At 36.8% G+C, this 21,738-nt stretch overlaps 1 protein-coding gene across 2 annotated transcripts in view; it reads right to left on the bottom strand.

The window, feature by feature from the left end:
• Nucleotides 1–21,738, bottom strand: part of MEIS1 (Meis homeobox 1) — a 128,639-nt gene that overhangs the window by 19,358 nt on the left and 87,543 nt on the right. For both annotated transcript variants that reach the window (XM_039852792.1, XM_039852793.1), the window contains exon 9: nt 4,140–4,216. In XM_039852792.1, the coding sequence (XP_039708726.1) occupies nt 4,140–4,216 (77 nt within the window). The remainder of the gene's footprint in view (nt 1–4,139; nt 4,217–21,738) is intronic.

Here is a 21,738-nt window from a genome sequence, read left to right as displayed (position 1 = left end):
ACGCTCTATACTTTGCACCTAAAATCCATATTGCCTTCTCAGAGCGTAAAGGAATAATCATTTAACTTTAGGCCTTAATGGGAAAGTGTTTGGATGAGAAGTAGTAAACAAAGAAACTGTAAAATTTATTCAGTACACCCTAGGCTAGAACTCTGCTGAGGCAGGAAGTGTCGGAGGCATCCAGCAAATAAGATGCAATCACAGGCACAAGTTTTCATCACATGGAATTCCCAGGTCTGCAACATTGCTCTGAAAACATATAAGGGAGCTTTTATTTGACCATTCCGCGCTCACATTTTTAATATAAAAAATAAAGTTGGTGTATTCAGGAGAAAAAAACAATCGAGTATTGACTGTGTGTTTTCTTTAAAGTTCTACCTAAATATTTAAAGACATAAACAACATCTAAACTCAAAATTTAAAAAGTTTCATTTAAATGACTAAGATATTCAACATATTAGTAACATGTTTTCACTGCGGATGTAATAGAAATATTTGTCACGACCACGACAACAATGAAAGAAAAACAAAAAGACAAAATCTCAAATGCTATTATTTATCATTTTTGGATCAAACCACAATTGGGAGTGAGGGAACAAAGGAAGAAAAATACATAAATTTATAGCACATCTTATATTTCAAAAATCATTATGCTTCAAGTCTAAGTCTACCACGGCATACTAGATTGAAATATTTAGGCAATTAATTATGGAAGTTGGTTTTTAAAAAACATGCAGTTACCTCAAATACTTAGATAATTGAGGTAAAAATATTTTACCTCAATTATTCACATATTGTCTCAATTCTCAAAAAAATTATTGGCATAGACTTGTCCTACGATTTCTCATCCAACAAATTTCACATTCCACCCCAGGACCCAATTCCTATAAGTACTAATACCAGCCATTTTCAGATTCTTCATCTCTGTTTTCATTCTAGTAGGTAAGCCAAATATAAAAATTATAAGTTACTTCTTTTAAGCCAAATTTTCTCTTAATCAAACCTGTCTTGTTCTTTTAGATTTAGGTTGTTATTTAAATTCTCTCTGTTGTCTCTTCTTCCCCCAAATTCCATATGCTTTGACCTTAGTTAGCCAAGGCGGGTAGCGTATACCGCTTACGTCAATTAAATAAATAGAAAATCAGTTCAGCAATTGAATGAAAGAACCATTACAACACACCAAACTTTCCTCATCTCATTTTTCAGTCAAAACCTAACTTAAAGCTTTATCAGCCAGGGGTTCTATGACAAGCTAACAACTAGACATAAGTTTATATTTTTCACTTTCAGAATGTGTTTCCATACATTATGTTGCTGCCAATAATTATGACTGATCTACACCCAAGCTGCCCTTCGGCATTTTATTAAATCTCTTCAACACTGACTCATAGTTTGTACAAAATGAACATGTGTGTTAACAAGTTTTAAGAAATCCAAGAAGGAAGACACACTTTTAAATGTTGTGGCTAAATAAAGTGAAAGGGAAATTCTAAAATACGAATGGAGATTTTTTAAATTGGTATTTCCCAAAGGAAGTAACCTGGGCTTGATGCTCAAAACAGGAAAAGTATTTCTAAGCTCTCGAAAAAGCTTTGTGTATTTTTTTATTATGATAAAGTAAAATGAAAACTGTTTAGTGGTTCTGCTACTTTTTAGTCTTCCAGTATGCCACAGTGTAGGATTCTCTGACATATTCGATATCAATACAGTTCCATCTGGGTTTCCCCATTTTTGCATCATATTTCCTACTCAAAGCCTAAAGAAAAAGAAATCTATTATCGACTCCTTAAAAAAAGAAGGTTTGTGTGAAAATTAATAAACCATTAAAACTCAAATCAAACTTGGAAATGTCATTATTCATCAAACTTAGAGAAACTATCTCCTACAACTTTTAGTTACTGGAGCGGAATCCTCTAGCACAAAGTCGTTAGAGTTGAAACAGTTGCCAAATTCAACGCAATGAAGTGCAAGCAAAAGTCACTTCCAACTCCATATAGAAGTAGACAGAGCAGGTGCACATTACACAGTGCCACTTGGGAACAGAATTGTGCTTACATACCACATAACTAAGGAAAAGTGATTTTAAAGTTATGTTACTATGCACAATTGAATATCGGTATGGAGTTTAGGGTAAAGTTCGCTTGTAGTTTGAAAAATTATTACATGGTATGTATTATGACTTTTTTTAAGGTCCTGTTTTTCCCCTTCTAACTGCAAAACGCAAGGAAGTCAGATGTGATCACTGTGCATAGAATCTAGGAAAATAACAATCGCACACTGCTCGGTGTCACAGGATTGCCCGCCTGCCCCCTGCATCTACAGCAATATCAGATAAGATTGTCCACCTGTGGAAAGCAACTGGTATTGGAATCTGTTCTCTGGTAACAATGTATGTTTATGAATGGAGTTTGCTAGCAACACTGAGGAGGAAGAGAGATGGCATGTGTGATAGATCACCTGAATGGCAGTGGTTTGCCTTCTTTAACTAGAGCTTGCCCTGCCACTCCTCGGCCCTCAAGTAGGAACATTTCGCAGAGAAATAGGACTTTTATACAGCCTCCACTGTATTAAAATTGCCTCACCAACAGTTTAACTTTGAACCTACATAGGAATTTAGGTATGCATGCAAAATCAATGGTCTACCCTATAATAATGTCCAGAACAATTTGAAAACTAAGTTCAAATATGTAGTATCAACAGTCTTGAAAAGTCAGATACAGTAGCAGGCAAAAATAGGCAAACAAAAAAACCTCAGCAGCCACACAACTCCTAGTAACACATGTAGGTATAGTATGTCTTCCATTGGTTCCCTATCCACTTGACTAAAAGGGCTGCAAAAATTGATCTCCCAAGGCTGTACTAAGGTCATAGAAATTGATAACCCTTACAAGCAATGCTTATGTGAGTCTGTCTGTGTCTTGAAGATAGTGCACTTTGTAAATTAATCCTCCAAAGGCAAATATATTGTAAGTAGCTTGTTATCTCTAAAATACTAAATTGAAGAATACATGGGATTATATTGACAGAAATTACATTTTCTGTAATGGAGTTTAATATATCTGAAATCTCTCCCAAAGGCTCCCAGGCTCTCAAACAGAGAAGGGTCTGTTAATGTGGGTGCAATGGACGTCAGGAACAAATGTATTCACGAAAATGGATGAGGCCATGTAATCAGAGGTTCTGTAATATTCATCTTTGACACTTATTGAACAGAAAGAAATACTTCTGTCTGTAAACTAGCATTCCCAGTGCTCCCTTTCCCCCAGCCAGGCTTTGGGTCTTTTCTAGATTTTGCTTCAAAGAGGATAAGATTTCCCCATCATAAACACTAATCTAAAAATATTAGGACAATTAATTAGATACACTTAGTTTTAGAGGATATTGGGTTTCAATATCCTTCAAATATGACATTAGCTCTGGGTGATTACACGAACCTAGCTTTCAGCGCACTCACAAAGGGTAATAAATCACGCTTTCTCAAAGCCTCCTTGCCACACACCACCATATATTAAGTCAGAATATTGTTGGTTGGTTCTTGGTACATAATCTCAGCTTCTCCACAAATCAGGAATTTAAACATTTATTTAGAAACAGTATTGCACAGTCCAGAGATACATCAGAGTTTGAATAACTTCAAAAGAGGAACATAATTAATTCTTCTTTTCCAGAGAGGTGATAAGAGGAAAAGGGGGCCTAACCTTGAATGCACAGCCCTGACAAAATCTAACTGAATTGAGTTATTCAGTGAATTTAAAACCCGACTGATAGGTGATGGTGGATTTTCTTGTTTCATAGGAAATAGGATGATACTACTCTTTCTATCCATTATCCTGAAGGAGGCAAAAAAGCCATAGAGAGAGATACATTTACAGAACCACAGTGAACGTGAATTCAACACTGACATGTACTATGCCTAAAAGTTGCCAGTTCATAAAGAAGGTGGAAAGCAATACATCATTTTCTTTTCCATACTATCAAGCGCTCTCATCTATCATTCTACAGTTTGTTCTCACCTTTGGATCAACAAGCCACCAGGAAAAATAGCAACAACTGGGTGTGTCTTCTTAATGCAAAACATTAACTGCAGGTTGCCAGAGGAGGAAGCAGATTGTACATAAACGCAAAGCCAAATTACTTACCAATTGTTCACTTGAAGGATGGTGAGTCCCGTGTCTTGTGCCAACTGCTTTTTCTGTTCTTCAGAAGGGTAAGGGTGCTGAAAGAGAACAAAAACCTTAGGTGTATGTTCATATACTTTGGACAGATAAGGTAGCGCATATCACATGTCAGGTCAACAGTAGGGGCTAGGAATTCAAAAATAAACAGATATGCTCTGTAAAAAATAAATAAATAAAGAGAGAGATGTGTACATCAGTCAATTTTTAGGCTATTTTGTCAATAACCTAAGTGTCTAGTGAAGTCTATAATTAAAGGTAAAAATGCTGAGGTGTGTCACCCTTATTAATGGAATACTACATCATCTAATTAATGGCAGTAAAAGACAGGCCAATTACAAAGATTAGTGAAGTGTATAAATAGCTACTTAGGATTCTTGCAGAACCTTGATACTGAGTTTATCCTTTAACAGGTTTATTTGTTGCAAACACAGGAAGTTCAGTGTGGTCTTTACTGTACTTCACAGGATTATAATAAAGACCAGCCCTTTTGACCATATAAAAATGTACCACCTTGATGTAATATTTTTATTAGAACCATAGATTTCTAAAGCTGAACCATTTGGACCAAAAGTTTCAGCTGTGATCCCTAGTAGTTAAGCACTTTGTTGGTATGACATTCTCTCTCCAAACATCATATTACTGCAAATATCAAAATTAAAGTAGGCGCATTTTTAAACCACTATTCATTTTAGCTCTTCTGAAAAGCACAAACAAAATTCAACCAAAGTTCGTTTCCATATCTGAATGTCAACACATGCTGGGATTCTGAATGTAGGCCAATATGAGGTCAAAGACCAGCATATTTTGTGTGCTACAAATAAGCCCAGCTATGTTCCCCATAAAATAGGATGAAAAGTATTATAGGATTAGATAATAAAATGGAATCCATACCTTTTTGTAAGAATGTTTAGAATCCTACTGAAATTAGTTTTGGTACAAATATTTTTCACTCAATAGTCAACTATATCTAAATCTGAAATATACATTTCTAAAGCCTGCGAGAGCTGCTGAGGACACGGTTTTCATCTGCAGAGACCCTGGCTAGTTTGAAACACCGCATCCCAATAAATTCTCCCAAGGTAAAAAATGTTCTGATAGTCAACTGTCTATTCTCTTATGAGTGAGAAAGGGCATCCCTTACTCTCTATTTAACTATCTGTGTCACTGGAAACTAAATTCTGGTCTATTGAATGTTAATTAACATAGCTTTTAATTTCATTAATAATACCTGATTAGGTGCTAAGAAGGTTCATTAATGACCACTTTAATGCTCTTATATGTAAGTTTAATATGTCCTATATCTATGCACATGAGATTCCTTTGTGGAGAGCAGAGATGTAGCAATTTTTCCCATAAGGATTGTCTTTGATTGTCACTTAATCAATAAATACACAATTAGAATAAGGCTTTGCTTTCATGGAATATAGTGCCTTTCTCTAAAGAGCTCCAAGTATATTATGGACAGGATGGTAATTAATCCCCATTATATCCCTTTGAGGAACATAAATGGAATCCATTGTCCCTCCTGTTTTACAGGTGAGGAAACTGACCAGAGAAGGCATGGTTAGCAGCCACACAACTCAGTGATTGTCCTGCTTCCCTTCCTGTGTCTAAGACTCACTGTGAACAAGAAATGTGACAGACACCTTTAACAATCTCTATGCACGGGTCCAGCTCGAAAACCTCCAGACTGCTTACCATGGCTTGCAACAAGGCCCACCACTGTCCAGCCCTGCCCACCTCTCAGACTTCGTGACCTTCTCCTCACCCCCTTCCCACCGCTCTGCCCAGCCACACAATCTTCCTTTCCATTCTTCCAACATGCCGACCTTGTCCATACCACTCAGGCTCCTGTGACAATGTCACTTTCACATCTCAACTCAAATGGCAGGCCTTACCTAGCCCACTCTCCACCAGCCCACCTTATCACTCTCTCATCAGTCTTTTCTTTTTCCCCCAATAGCAGGCATTGCTCTCAGAAGCACTCGTTCTGATTGCTTGTTTCCTTATTGGTGTCTCTTCCCACTCATTTAGCAGCTCCAAAGCCCTTGTCCTTTTTGTTCACCATCCTCAAATCCCTGACCAGCATAATAGAAAATCAGTAAACATTTGTGGAATAAAGGAATGGCTATGACTTGCCAATAATACACAGATATTCACCACGTAGATGTAACGTCAAAATGTATAATAAAAAATTTTCAAAGCCCAAAAGAGCTATAAACAATCTAATTTGAGATCCACAACACTATGTTCCTTACTTTATTCCTAAAAGTGATGTCGACCCACTCTTTTCAAATAGAAGAATATAAACCTCATAATAGGCTAAGATCATAGGCGACAATCTCCCTACTCAATATGATGCCAGTCATCACAGGCAAAATCTCATGATTGGATACTGAGCTAAGAGCCATCCGCTACTCTAGATTTAAAACAGAACTCCCACTGCATAAAGGCTCGCCATACAATACAAACCAAATGAATCTCTTAGTTTATGAATAGAATACTGAATTAGGCATGATATATAGTAGTTCTATGTCTACACTAGCTGAAGAGCTATACATAGGCATACAAGACCCCATTAGATTATATAAATTAAGCTGCTACTCACTATGAGATTTGAACAAGGGATAACTTTTCTAATCCTCAATTTTGTCATCTGAAGTTCTAAGAGCCATCAAAGTTAAAAGTTACCAATGTTAGCAATTCTTACAGAATATAAGCCTGGTTTTAGAATATGCAAATGTTATCCAGCTTTTGGCAATACAGCAGGCCACTGAATAAAGTTTCACTCAATGTCATTTCGTTATAATGTTGATGAGATTCTGTAAGAAAGTAACTCTTGATTATTTCATTAGCCTAGAGTAAAACTGGTTACGGTATATATTATTTTGATTAAAGTCTAAGAATCTATTGAGAAAACATTAAGTGAGGACTTACTGTATTTGTTATATAAAGTTGTAGACTGATATACACAAGTTGTTTGCCAATCTATAATGTTTTCTGTAATTTGCTTACTGTTTTGCAGATCCTAAGGAAATCTCTTTCAGTGATTTTCAAGAGAATTACTAAATATGTCAGCAATCTCTCTTCACTACAGCTGGATGGCAACACCTTTGCTCTGTCTCGTTAGTTGTGTCTATTATAATATTATGACCAGAACTGGATAAAAATTAATGTTTATGCCATTTACTTTTAGTTACTTTGAAAATTGAAAATTGTCACAGTCATTTATTTGTGCTGTGTTTTCAAGAGTATTTTTGCATGCCTGTTTGTGAGCAAGTTTTAGATCCATTCTTATAGAGCAAATGGAATTCACATTTTATTTATGCTGGTGGTGTCAGGAAAATTCTCTTTGGATCATTAAAATTACCTGAATCATTACAACTTCAAAGAGCAATCATATGGCCCTCAAAATTTCAGTGCAAATTTAGATTGGTTTTTTTTTCATATCATGCAGTTTCTGATTTCATAATTTAACTATCATAAAATGTAAAAGTTCTACCCTTTTTCTCCCTCTGTCACTTTTCATGTGATCTGATTTTAAGTAATTGGAACAAACTGTGTCTAATTTCATGCAGCATAATTGCAAGGCAGCCTCAAGCTATGGCGACCCAGCACTCTATCTCCATTAAACAATTTTCAGTTATTCAGGATATTTTTTTTAATAGAAATGAATGAGCCTGGATGAAATTAAATGTCACAATAATCTGGTCATCATTAAGAGGGGAAAAGGGTATCAACAAAATATCTAAACTCATGTCTATGGTAGGTCAATTGAATGGTTTTTTTCTTTCTCATAGTTTTTGGCCTTGGTGTCCTGCAAACTTTCAATTCCCTGAAAAAAAAAAAATCTGTAATTGCTAGAATCACACGAAAACCATGACTTCAGGTATTTAATCCACAGTCAGACAAAAATCCACAAAGAAGTTAGATTTTTAACTGAAATCCTATGTGTTCAAATATCTTAACTCCTATGCATCATCACTAGATAAGCTTTTTGTGACCAGTGTGAGATATTCTTTTGTAGACTTTTTTTTTTTTTAAATAATTTGACAAAAACCTAACATGCTGCAGGCAAGGCTACTATAAAAGCATTCAAAGTCCTGTTGCATTCTGCCCAGGGCTAATGAGGCCTTAAGATGGGTGAAGGTAGATGTCATTTTTCAAGGGATAAAGAAAAGTGCCATTTTAAGGAAGAAAACGAGAAATTCATTCCAAACCATTGCAACTAAGGGTATAGGCCACCCCTTGCCAATCTCCTATACACCTTTGCTATTATTGCACCTCAATGGCAAGATTACTAGTTTAAGAGAGACCAGTAGGTTCTTGTGAAGGAAAGACTGATTGCACTTGCCAGATATAGCAATCAACCTAATCACTTTGGGATATCAAAGCAAATTTGACCAGTCCAATAGACAGTGGCAGGAGACCTCTCCTTTGTTGTGTACATTAGCCTCATGCCATTATCTCTTAAAAGCTTAATTATTTGCAAACAATTGATCAAGATGGGAATTTGAGAAAGGATATGCAAGGGCCACTGGGAGAACTGCAACGCATTAAGAGAGCAAACAAAATTACCTTTAGATCTTACAATAAGAATTAACGATTGAGCCGGGAGAGCTAGGCAGTGCAGTAGCTGCAAGGGTTCTTTCTCGAGTGTTTCCCATTTGATCTGCATTAACACCTCAGGAATGAGTGAAAGCCATAAAACAGTGATTATGTATGGGTAAAGCTGACCCTCCCTTCCAGCATTAAACCTGCACACATGTATTAGGCTGGCCTGCTGGGGAGAGAAGAGATGCTGGACTCAAAGGGAAAAGAAGTCGCTTGTGGGCAGTGGAACCCCAGCTAAAGGAAATAACTCATACAATGGTCATCATTATTTCAATCATCAACACCCTGACTTCTCCTTTCCAGTTTAAGTCTCTTGCTGAAATATAAACTGTTTGCCACTCTTCACGTGTTTCTAGATCTCCAATTCGACTTCTAATAATGACCCAGGATAGCAGTGATTGCTTAATAACCCCCAAAGAAAAAAATAATTCCTGGAATGTATGCCTTGTGTAATAGAAATAAAGAATGTCTGAAAAAAATCTAAAAATAGCTTATGTAAAAGTTAAGTCTGAACTGTCATTTTACCAGCCCCAAAGAATAGAAAGTGACAGAAAGAAAATGACGACTTTCTAAAGAAAGTTATCTCTGCACAATTCCAATTTTATTCTTTGGGATTGGGATGGGAGGAGGAGTTTCTGATGTTGGTTGTCTAGTATTTACAAGTTTACAATACATTGGAAGAAAACGTATTTATTTAAACAATCAAGCAGACTCTTTCAGATGAGCATCAATGGGAAAAGAGAAACTCTTCAGTACACACAGATGGAAAATGTCCAGCCTTATATCTTAACGATATCCTTGACCAAATGTACTCCTTTCATCAAATTTTCCACCCGACTGCAAATGTGGATGCCAAGACAGTGATGAACTTTATCTTATCTACCCTGGTAACCAAGTTTCAATAACGTTCCCTCCCTCACTGCCTTGCCCACTCTAACAGCACATTGTAATGGCAGTAGAAAATTTGAAAATAATCCTGTACAGAGCTCGCTGGTGAGATAATGGAAGGCTACGCTGCCCCTTCTCAAGCCTCAGATTAGTAATTTCTTGTGACACAGAACTGCCTCTATACCGAAACTGCAAAACAGCTATAACAAAGCAATAGAGGTGGAAGCAATTTTCAAGCAAAATGTTACATGCTATACTTTAAAAGGTATGGGAATAGGTACCGGGGGAGCTGATCTAACAGGAGGAATTATGGCAACTGTCCAATATAACCCTTATCAAGGCAATGTTCTGTTGCTTGGCTGAATATGTTGGAAGAACAATTTCGGAACTTCTTTTATCCTTTTTCCTCCGGCCCTGTGCCTCCTCCACAGCTAAGTTTAATGCATTAATATAAGTTGACCTTGAGCTAAACTCTGGTATGTGATGGAGAGATACTCCCTTTAAAAAAAAAAAAAAAAAAAATTCTACCATATGGCTTTTAACCATTAGCTCTCTGTGTTCTTTTAAAACTTCCACTGAGTTTTTGTCACTAGGGGAATATTGCGACTCTAGATTAAAAACAACCAGCTATACATGTGACGTCTAAGAGCATAAACAGAAACTTGTTAACCAAATATATTTATATTAGTTTAGCATAACATAAATTTTTTTCCTCTAAAAACTTCTCCCACTTTAAATAAACTTGCTGCCATTTTCCCCGAATGCATTGACTATGAATAGCTTACACTGTGACAATTACATTGATCTAGGATACTTTTTCCTTTTAAAAAAATCCATAATGCTTCCCTATTGTCTTTCAGCTTTATGAATTAGTTTTACTGTTTCAGTGAATGCTTTTTTGTCTTCTGACTGCACATTATCAAAGAGACACTTTGTGCCTCCCATTTGCATTACAAAAGCAGTGCACCATGCAGTCGAAGAACATAGCCTGAATGCATAGTAGCTGAGTTCTGCATCCACACACACGCTGGTATCCAGAGAACCGTGGTGTCCGTACTGGCTAAAAAGCCAAACACGTTTGGAGTTTCATCAGTGAAGTCACAGGATTTCGACCTGCTTTCTTAATTCTCCACCAATGCTCCCAGATTTCCTAGTCGCTCAGACTCAATGCGCCCTATTGATTGTTCGGCACTTACTTTTTTTCTGAAGCCTAGTCAAGCCATTTTCTAGACAATCCCTCCGATTTCTTGTATATCTTGCAGTGGTTGTAAGAAGTTGCTAGTGGAGGTGGTGCAGGTAGGGAAGTAGGTAGGAATCTCTAAACTTGATCTTATTGCATGAAAATGACATCAGTGTGGAAGGAAAAGCTGAACACTGGGTAATATTTCATAGCGTCTTTACTTTTGTGTTAACGAGACTATCTTTATAATATACAGCGGTGAAAAGATTATTTCATCGTCAATTAAAATAGGCCAATACTACAATGCCTTGTCTGTCTCACCTACCTGATCTTTTAATTCCTTATAAATATCAACTAAATATGAAGTAAAAACACTAAATAAAAAAGACAAATATTTATATGAAGGGATTTCATAGTCCTTTGTATTGGGGATTTTTTAAGTTGCTTGCAATTCTATAATAATAACAATGTTTTAGATCTATCCTTTACTACATACATACATATATATGTTACAGTTACAGGAGTATTTTTAAGTATATGCATTAAAGACAAAATTCTGACTCTAAATTAGCAATTACTTACATCCTCCTCTTAGAAGTATTAAAATTCATGAAGAGTGCTAAAATTATTTTGAATGGTTATGATTATTAATGAACTCCCTGGATATTGATTCTCTTAGTAGGAGACCATAGCTATAAAAGGAAACACAAAAAGGCCACTAAGAAAAACAGGGTGGGAGGCGTAGGGGGGTTGGGGTGTGAATGGGGGAGAAAACTCGTGCTTCACTTTCGTGTCCTCTTTGAATCTTTTGAAATGATAGATTGTTTGAACTCTGTCGGTAGGACCAACATATTACCTGCATCGTCTCATGTACTCATGATGACCTCCATGAGTAGGGACTGGGCTCAGCTCCATTTCACAGATGAGGAAGCTGAGGCTTGGCTAGGGCAGAACGCATGCACAAGGGCTCACAGCTACTCAGTTCTAGGACCAGGTTTGCCCTCCCCTTTCTCCATTTGTCTACACTGCTATTGATGTTTCTTTGCTATTCCTTCATTCCCTTTATGAGATAAACATTTTAAAACCAAAAACATATTATAGTAGAGCACGAACAAAATATTAATTGTGGTGAGCAGTGACTAAATGTCTCTCTGCAGTTCTAACAGCCTTGATCCAGGACAGAGTCGCTATTCTCCTACACACCAACCCTGGAGGTAAACGGCCAGAGGTGGGGGTGGAGCTCTAGGGTGAAAGTTAGTTAACCAGAACTTCACCTCACATTCTCCCTCCAGCATCCAGTCAAAGAGACTTCATCAATCTCAGCTTGGTAGTATTAGTAATGGGGGTAGAAGTCATAATGGTCACATGTATTAAGAAATCAGGCATTATTCCAACTACTTCACATGTGTTAACTCATTCGATCCTCACAAAATTTTATAGGGTAGGCACAACTGTGATACTCATTTTATAGATGAGGAAACTTGGGCACAGAAAAGACAAACAGCTGTTCGCATAGCTGGTAAGTAGTAGAGCTGGGATTTGAAACTTGGTGGTAACATACAATTTGGGAAAACTCACTTCCAAACTATTTTGTTTTTTAAATGATGGGAGGAGAAATCCCACTCATTCTTGATAAATTAATCATGAATATATATGATGATTACTACTCATTTTATGAAAAAGCTATTATTTTAATATACGTGTTTGTATGTCTTTTACACCTACAACTCAGTTCTGTTCATGGAAGCAACAGTAAATTTTGCTACAAGATACAAAAAACAGAAACTAATACATCCATCACTTTATTAGTGCTTGTAGCATTGTTATAAATACAGAAATGATGGTAGGCTATATACAAGAACAGTCTTTAAGAGTCATAGAAACAAACGCCTGCTATTCCATCCAACGACACACAATATGCCTTAAATTGTCTGCTTTGAAATAAATTGTGGATTGGTTTTTGTGTTTTTGTTTTTGTTTTTGTTTTCATTTTGCTAATTACTTTCATTTCTTATGTGATTCTTAATCAAATATTACTTAAATTACATTTGGAACCATTTCAATGTAGTAGAATACTAATAAAAGCACGAATCCTATTCCCATTTTCAATGCAACTAGCCCAGTCCTGTGCCCAATAAATATTTGTTGTCTGAATGAATGAGTGCTGTCGAAGTTAGAAATGCTTCGAATGCCTCAACTAGCATTTATAAGTAGATGACTTTAGAGAAACATCAGAAAACTAGCAGCTGCATTTCAATAATTGTTCATTCTTCTCTCTCAGTTTCACAAATCCTCAAACAGTACAGATTTTATTTACTTTCTTTAACTAACATTTATACCCTGTGTCAGGCAAAGTTCTCAGTGCTTTATAAGTGCTTTATATATTCACTCAGTGCTTTATATATTCACTCATTTAATTTTTACAACAAGACTCTGAGATAATAAATGTTTTTACCTTTATGTTACAGATGAGGAAACTGAGGCAAAGAGTCTAAGTTACTTGCAAGTAGGATAGAACTGGGATTTGACCCCAAATATCCCATGCTCTTAATTGGTGCTATGGTTTGTCTTTGTGAGCATGTATAATTCTCCCTTAGTTTCTCCATAATCCACCCTATGTTGTTGTTGGGCTTACTTATTACAAAAGTTTCCTTCACTCTCCAACTGCAATATAATGAAATTTAAGATCTCTGTCTTACAGGACCTAGCACAGGACCAAATAAAGGATAAAGAAGACTGTTTTTGACATACAGGCTCTTCCCCAAGAAGTTCACTTTTACAAATAAAACAAAACAAGGACACATCATACAAGACCACTTTTCTGAAAAGAAAGTTCATGACTGATTTATGTGGCAAACTCCAGTAAAGTAAGGATCTTTTCCAAATTACATACAACCCACAATCACTATTTCAGAGAATATGCCAGCTAAAAAGTGACCTATCCCCAACTCGAAGAACACTTTTCCACTTTAAAAATCAAAGTGAAAAGGTTTTGAGACCATTAAGAGAAAATACAGGGAAGATGAAATACAATGAGACCATTTTGCAATGAGTTTGTTGACAGTAATTAGTATTGCCTTTACAGATGCCCTGTCCATCATTAAATATTCAGGAAAAATTCTTGTGTACAGAATAAAGTATCCATAAGTTAGAAGCAAAAACAGTACATTTGGTGAGAAGATTTTTTGAGAAAGAGAGAAAGCTAGAGATAGGGAGAGAGAGATGGAGAATCCGTGCTGCTCCTAATATGACTAAAGACCACTGGAACTGGTACTCATTCTCTAGTGCTAATTTTCCTACTTAAATTACAGTGATGGTGTAGCCTCATCTCATTAGAGATCATTGTCCCCAGTAGACAGTTGTGTTTATGGGGGACTCTGGCTGTTCCACACCTGCTGATCAGGTTGCTATGTGATCAAGGCTGCATACAAACAGCAGACTCGAGCTTGCTGGACTGCAACTGATGAGCCCGGGCTAATTCAGGGGTGATTATGTAGTTTACTGGACCACTAAACCTCTTTAAGCTTGTAATTACTGCCTATTTGAGTAAAGAACATTCAAAAGCAATTCACTGCATCATGCCTGCCACAGCTGGAAGCAGGCTGCCAGCAGTCTGTGGGGACATTAAAATCTACAGGGACGTGGATTGAAGCCCAGCTAGCAGACACTGTCAGCGGCACCCGCAGCCAAGTATGTTCACATTCCCGCTCACCTCTCCTGACCAAGCTTACCATTAAAGGTGCAATGAAAACTATAGAACAGCCATAAAGATGACAAATAAGGGAATGTAATGGTACAAACTACATTTTAATGATTTCCCCCCTTTGTACAGCTAAAATTTAAAAAGTCTTTTCACAATGCCAGAGAGAGAGAGAGAGAGGAGTGAGAGCATGTGCTTTAAATAATATACACTTCTGAGATTTACTGTGTACTTGCTAAAAGTTCTGTCCAAAAAACAACAACTCGAAATGCCCACCTTTTAGGCATTCTAAAAGAACTGGGATGCATAGTCGTTTTAGATCTCTTCCACCCACTTAGCTGTTGTGTTTATAACCTAAGCTGGGAAAATATTGTTTAGCTAGTTGATTGACATTTTCTAAAATCACTTGTGTAGATTTTTTGCTCTTAATAAATTAAAATGCCGCTCAGACACCTGAGTGAAATTTACTTTCAAGAGTCAGAGAGGATTGAAGAAAAAAATATATCAGTATTTATCAATGTTCTCATTTTCTTTTGCTGTCACCTTAACAACTGCAGTTCTTTTGTATAACAAAGTGTAAAACATGCTTTGCATTGCTGCGGGTATAATTATTACTTGTCTCTAAGTAACAAAAAAAGACTGGAACTTAATGAAGAGGGATTAAGTTAATTTCTTTTTTAGCTAACAGTTTCCTGTTAAAATGCAGACCTTGGTGAATATAATGTTCAGGGAAGGAAAATTAAGCTTTTTATTTCATTAAAATCTCCACTTTGGAATATTGATATTAAAATATTAAGATGATATTTATTCTTTAAAAGTATGTAAATTTGGTATGAAATAAAGCCACAGAAATCCGCTCTGACTACTCCATCCAAAGTCCACAGATCCAGGGGGTTTATGTGTTATCTAGACATCATTCCTATTAATATTCATTAGGTGGGTCTGCTTGCATTTTTATAAGCTGTGAGAGAGGCAAAAGAAACAATCAGAATTCTTTAATACACAGGCATTATCAATTCAACATATGCCAAATAGCAGAGCACCCAGATTTGAAGTTAAGATTCAAATGCAATTTACCTTTACTAAGCTAATTTTCATGAAAACTCTTTTCCCTTTACTCATTGTAGTCTAAGCTATTTAATTATCTCTATTCTCTGTAACATACACTTCAATTTTTAAGAGATTATTCAGCACTATATTTTATCTTGGTTAACAACAAAAGCTTTATCGTGCAATCAAACTAAAGAGAATTTCCTCTTAAGAAAAAAACCTAAAAACTTTAAATTGTTTTAGTAATAAGATTACCTTTATCTTTATGAACCTTCTTAAGCAAACCCCTTTTAACTCCCCAAAGCATTTACTGATGTGAATTCACTGTCTGTCTCCAGAGTAGATTATAGAAGAGGGAAGGGTCTTAGTCAAAATTTGGGCATATCTCCAGGATTTGTTTCCTAAATTATGCTTTCTCAGTTGTCCAATCTAACTGGACAGGGATGTGTTAGCATGGTTATGAACTGTTTCGCTGGAGTTCTCATAGATCTCACAGATACTCATGGAACCTCTTAGATAAGTGGGAGAAAGAGCCAGACCTGTCACCGGCAAGATTATAAGATAAAATTGGCAGAAATAAAGGTATTCAATCAAAGTAACTCAAAGGCCAGTTTGGGGCCTTTTTTTTTTTTTTTTAATTTGAGTTTGGATGATCCCTTATATTCTTTATATTTGTATAACACTTTATCTTTTTAAAGAATTTTTATTACATTTTGCCAAATACAAACCTTACAATTACTTGGCAAGGTTGAAAGGACAGGTAATTCTGACTTCATTCTTTTGAAGTTAAAACAAAACTCAGAGTGACATATGGCAGGATATGGGGCCAGGACGTTGTGGCTCTTAGGCGAAAGCCCAGGCCTCCTACTTCTGAAGCTCAAGTTTATCTTGTTAATGATAAAATAAAAAGCCGTACTCATGTCTGTCAGAAACCTACCATGAGTTGATGGACCTGACCTTTGTTTTGATGCGTGAAAATGTGCACTGCTCTATACCTAGGGTGAAAGGAAGAACTCAAAATACAACCAAACAAAGCAGAACACCTTTCAAATTGGCTGTCATCATTTCAAACAAAACTTATATAAGTAATTTAACTGGTAATGCTAAAAAGTATTACATAGTGGCATTTAAAATAGGCTTTAGGCAAAAAATATCCTTACCCCATGACAGGGTAGTTTGTTCCTCTCGGAAACAACTAGACTTAGTTTTGTTTTATATAGTGTGTCTTTCTGTGCCATTTCATGTATGACATAAAGTTGCTAATTACATATGCAAGGGGCCCCATTTTTTCCTTTCATAAGTCACTTTCTCAGAGAACTTAGGCCTATGTGAAAAGTCACAACCTATGTAGGCCAGAAGGGTGATCATTAAGTCCATTTCTGCTTCAGTGATGTGGTTACACATTGACAAACGACAAATCTAAAGGAAAACATATTAAGAGTTATTGATTCCAAAAGGTACAGTTAAGTGTACCAATTTAGTTAGATAACTGAAGCTTAAGTCCAAGAACTCATACTAACTGTGTGACTCTCATCAACACATTTCAGTCCTCTGATCCTCAGCTTCCTCATCGGTAAAATGAGGATGACAAAAACTGGTGGCAGTCGAATAAGACAACATACATCAAATTGCTTAGCATAGTACCTGGCATGTCTCTAGCATAAATATATATATATCTAGCATAAATATATATATTTTCCTCCTCAATTTGTAGGGAAGAATATCTGACTAGGCATTTCTTGTAATTATTTTTCTAGTGTTAAATTAGGCTTTCCCCCCTTGGTTTTAATGTTTTCTCATAATCCTCTTTATTTGGATACACTCATCTCCAGAATATCTAAAGGCAGAGCCAGCTTCAAATGCAATCACACAAGGCACACAGGGCCCCCCTCATAGAAGAGCCCCACATCTGGTTTAATGTGCTGCTGTTGCCATTTTGAAATTCTTCATAATTTTTTTAGAAGCCCTGCATTTTCAATTTGCACAGTTTATGTGGAGAATGTACACATTCTCCACAAATCATATAGCTGGTTCTGCTAAAAGGGAAAGAGATTGTTTTTCCTATCAGATCTTTTACACACAGCTACAACCTCTCTTGAATTTATTTGAGCTTCAAGGAAGTAAATAAATAATTACTATGTTCTTACCAAAAGGGTGTAAAAAATAAAACACTAAAAAAGCAAGATAAAGGAGGCAAGACTGACAGTATAGATGTGCTCAGACCTCAGAGAGATGAGTAAGGACACTTAAATGACCCTCCAGTGGCCTTCAAGGGTTCACACACTCCTGTAAGTGCCTAAACCACCCTAGGGGACAGACAGAGGCACTGAGAAAATATTCCATATTATATAGTCTCTGGGGGGAAAAAATCAATAATCTGGAACCTTCAAGGTGTGAGGCCCATTCTGGCTCACTGGACTCAGGGGTGTTGAGAGCCTTTGTCTTTTGGTGGCTGAGAGTCAGAAGTGGCAATTCGCCCACCTTCCTTGGCAGAGGATGAGTGCCACATTTGGCAGAAAAGTGTGCTCTCGAGAAAAGGGAGCAGAGAATCTTTTGGCCTGGGCTCCAGCTAGGATAGATCAAAAGTGAGAACTCGCCTTTGCATGCCAACCAAGTGCCACTGTAATTAAAAACAAACCTTCGGAAATAACATATTTGGAAATTATTGCAATTCCAGCACATTCACAGTATCAGCTCTTCAATAGTTACAATTAATTCATTCCATCACAGGATTTGGGAGAGGGGGGATGCTATTGTTTTGTTTAGCCTTCTTAAACAGAATTCTACTTTTTAAGGAGGTCCAGATAAATGTATAAATAAGCAAGCTAAAGAGAAAATATGTCCTAAGTCATTAAATTTGAGAAACGCCAACACATTGGTATTTGTACCTTACCTCAAACCTTCTAAAATAGCAGCACTGAATTTTGAAAATGCAAAATTCTATCATTTTGATGATGCCAAATGATAGACTAGACTATTATATGCATATATTTTGTTTAATGGCTTCATTTATTTTAATAACAAAGGGAAACTAGATTTTACAGATGAAAGCTTTTTTTTCATGGCTCCAATGCAACTGGGATTTTAAAATCTGTGATGTTAACCAATATGTGATAATGGCTGCTCTCAGGAGCCCTATTTTATAACATTTTAAGCAGTGAAAACCTACACAGAGTACCCCTATTTTAAGAAGCCACAATTGGGGTGAGTGTCAGAGGTCTCATGATTATTCCATGTTTCTTTTCTCTGAATGGATAAATGTTCAGTAAAGTGTTGGCTGTGGAATTACTGGAGCAATGGGATTAACTCACTAAAGATTTATTATAAATGAGGCAGGAAAGTGCTGTTCATGTGATTTCAGGGATAAGAAAATAATTGCGTAGACCTCTTTTCTCTGTTCGGAAATCTGCCTACAAGGTTTAACATTTTGTTGAGAATCAAAAAAATAAATCACACCAAGTAACTTCAGTTTAATTCTTGTTTGATTTCTTCATTATACTACATATCTATGGTGAATCAGGAAACCAGAAGCTCATCAAATCAATTCTCATAGGAACAAAAGACACATCACCTCAGGACCTCCCCCGGTCAGCCACTAAAACTTCCCTGTTTATTCAGAAAGTATAGTTTCAGAAAAATGAGAAAGAGAAGGAAGGAAGGAGAAAAGGAGGGACAGAAGGAGACATCTGTCCACTAAAAATTTTAGTGAGATGACACAAACCAAAAGTCTGTAGAGGTTTTTTGGGGGTTTGTTGTTGTTGTTGTTGTTGTTATTGTTGTTGTTTTATACTGAGAGCCTTGAAACTCTACCTTGAAACTCTAGCCCCTTGCCAGCCACACACAGGACATGGAGTGACCTTACAGACACTATCTTGGCCCAAGATGGCAGCTCGTGATTAATGACTGCATCATCCGTGGCCCTGCTGCAGTCAGGCCTGGGGTCTGATCCTGACACACAGAGCCTCCGTCCGCGCCAATCAGCGGATGTAAGCACACAAGCCCTGTCAGGTTGACATATCATTCCTTAGACAATGTCAGTGAGTATTAGTGTTCAATTATCTGTCCTAGAAATGACCCTCGCCTTTATGCATTGTGTAACTGCACGTATGGCACTCTGGTAATCCCAAAGACAAGGGCAGAAATGTCCACCATAAACCAGCTACTAGGAGTTGGCTTTCCAACATTGTCATGATGTTGCCTTGCAGTATTAAATAGGAGACTTATTTTTAGTTTTTTCCCTAAAACGTATTTGAAAGATCAATGAGACATCTATCTATCTATCTATCTATCTATCTATCTATCTATCTATCTATCTATCTATCTATTTATCTATCTATCTTCCTTTTAGCATGTTTGCATGTCAGTATTCTTTACTATTTAAACAGCGAGACTTCAAATGAGTCTTCTTGTGACTTGCCAATCACACACTGAGCCAACCATTCTTTATGTATGACAATGAGCTGTTCATTACGTGTGGGGTGATTTTTGATTTCCTTAAGCCAGGTGTATATCATTTACCATCAAACCAAAATGACAAGAGTAGATTCTTCTGAAGCAGTGTCAAGATCAATTCAGCTTCAACTCATGAATCTAAAGGAATCTGTTCAAGCCAGCCTTTCCTCCCTCTCATGGTTAGAAATGAGGCCTGTGGCAGAGGAATGATTTAAGAAGCATACATACCTGAGATTGTTTTGTTTGTTAATCTTTACGGTTGCTCAAATATTTTAAAATATTTGATTTGTAGTTAAATTAAAAATCCCCTTTTCCTCTCATATATCATGGTAAAAAAATTTTTTATCTTAGCAGACAGCTGCATTTGAATGGTTTTTGTTGAACTCACAAAGGTTATCAATAACAAGTTTGCAAACTTCTCATACAACCAACACTGAGAGATAATGTACAGTAATTACATGATAACTTCCTCCAAAACTAAGATAAAACATTTAATGCAATCTCAAGGTCACCAACTTACATATAATAGTACAAACTTAAGTGGCTGAGATTGAGACTCAATGAATTTTCTCCCGATACTAATTTTTTAAGAATAGAAAATGCAATTATTTTCTGGTGGAAAACCACTAAAACTTCATTATTTTGCCTTAATTTTAACATGTGAAAAACAGGTTGATTATGAAATGTACCTATTAAAAGTCTAACCAGTCCTTGGTCACAGTGTGGTGTCTAGCACTATTTCTGCATGTATCTCAACTGCACTGTGAAAGTCCTCCAATCTCTTTTCTTTTTCTTTTTCTCTCTCTCTCTCTCTCTCTCTCTCTCTCTGTGTGTGTGTGTGTTGGTCTGCCTACTGCATTCTCAAAAACAATTTTTTTCCAAATGACTTCCATTCTCCTCCAGCTCCCAATACTACTTCTTGGACACTCAGCAGCTAACTTTGCCTCCTGGTCTGCTAAAAAATCTAGCAGGAGAATAGAACCTAAGACTCCTCTCTTTTCTATTTCTAAATCTCCCTGCCTGCATCTTCCTCTCCTGGTTCACACTTATTGCTAAACTCTTTCTCTGAGATGCCATCCCATACCTCCCCATCCAACCCCTCCAACTGCCAACTTGTCCTTGATCCTTGCTCCATTAATCTGTCCCTTTCTATATTTACCTTCAAAGGTTCCTTCTCTATTGCTTAAGAAAATAATTCGGCTGTGCATTAACAAACTGCATGGAACATAGTAGCAATTCCATGAAAGACGGTCGAATTTGATTCTATGTGTATACGTATTCAAATCTCCCTTCTCCTAAATATTAAAAAAGAAAAACCTCCCCTTCTTGTCACCACTTCCTCAAGCTCCTGGCCAAATTATATCCTTTAGCATATTTCCTCGAGCGACTGCAAAAGGGTCTACCCATGCTGCCTCTATCACAGTGTCACCTGCATGCCTCATAATTCTTTCCCTTGCAAAGGCCTGAAACAGCTCTTTCAAATGTCATCGACGATTTCCTCATCCCCATACCAGGACCTCTCTTAGTCCTTCTATTTCATAAAACTCTCAAGGTTTGGCCACCCCTATTTTGAAGCTTGGCTCATTCATTTCGTCAGTAAATATCATCAAGCATCTATAATATGGCTCTGAAGATACAGAGATCAAATCCTGACCTCTAGATAGGGAGGCAGCTCG

This window comes from Pteropus medius, unplaced genomic scaffold (assembly GCF_902729225.1).
Source record: "Pteropus medius unplaced genomic scaffold, Ma_sr-lr_union100, whole genome shotgun sequence".
NCBI classification, from domain to species: domain Eukaryota; kingdom Metazoa; phylum Chordata; class Mammalia; order Chiroptera; family Pteropodidae; genus Pteropus; species Pteropus medius.
Note: the sequence above shows the minus strand (reverse complement) of the source record. Positions and strands in the feature narration are given on the sequence as shown.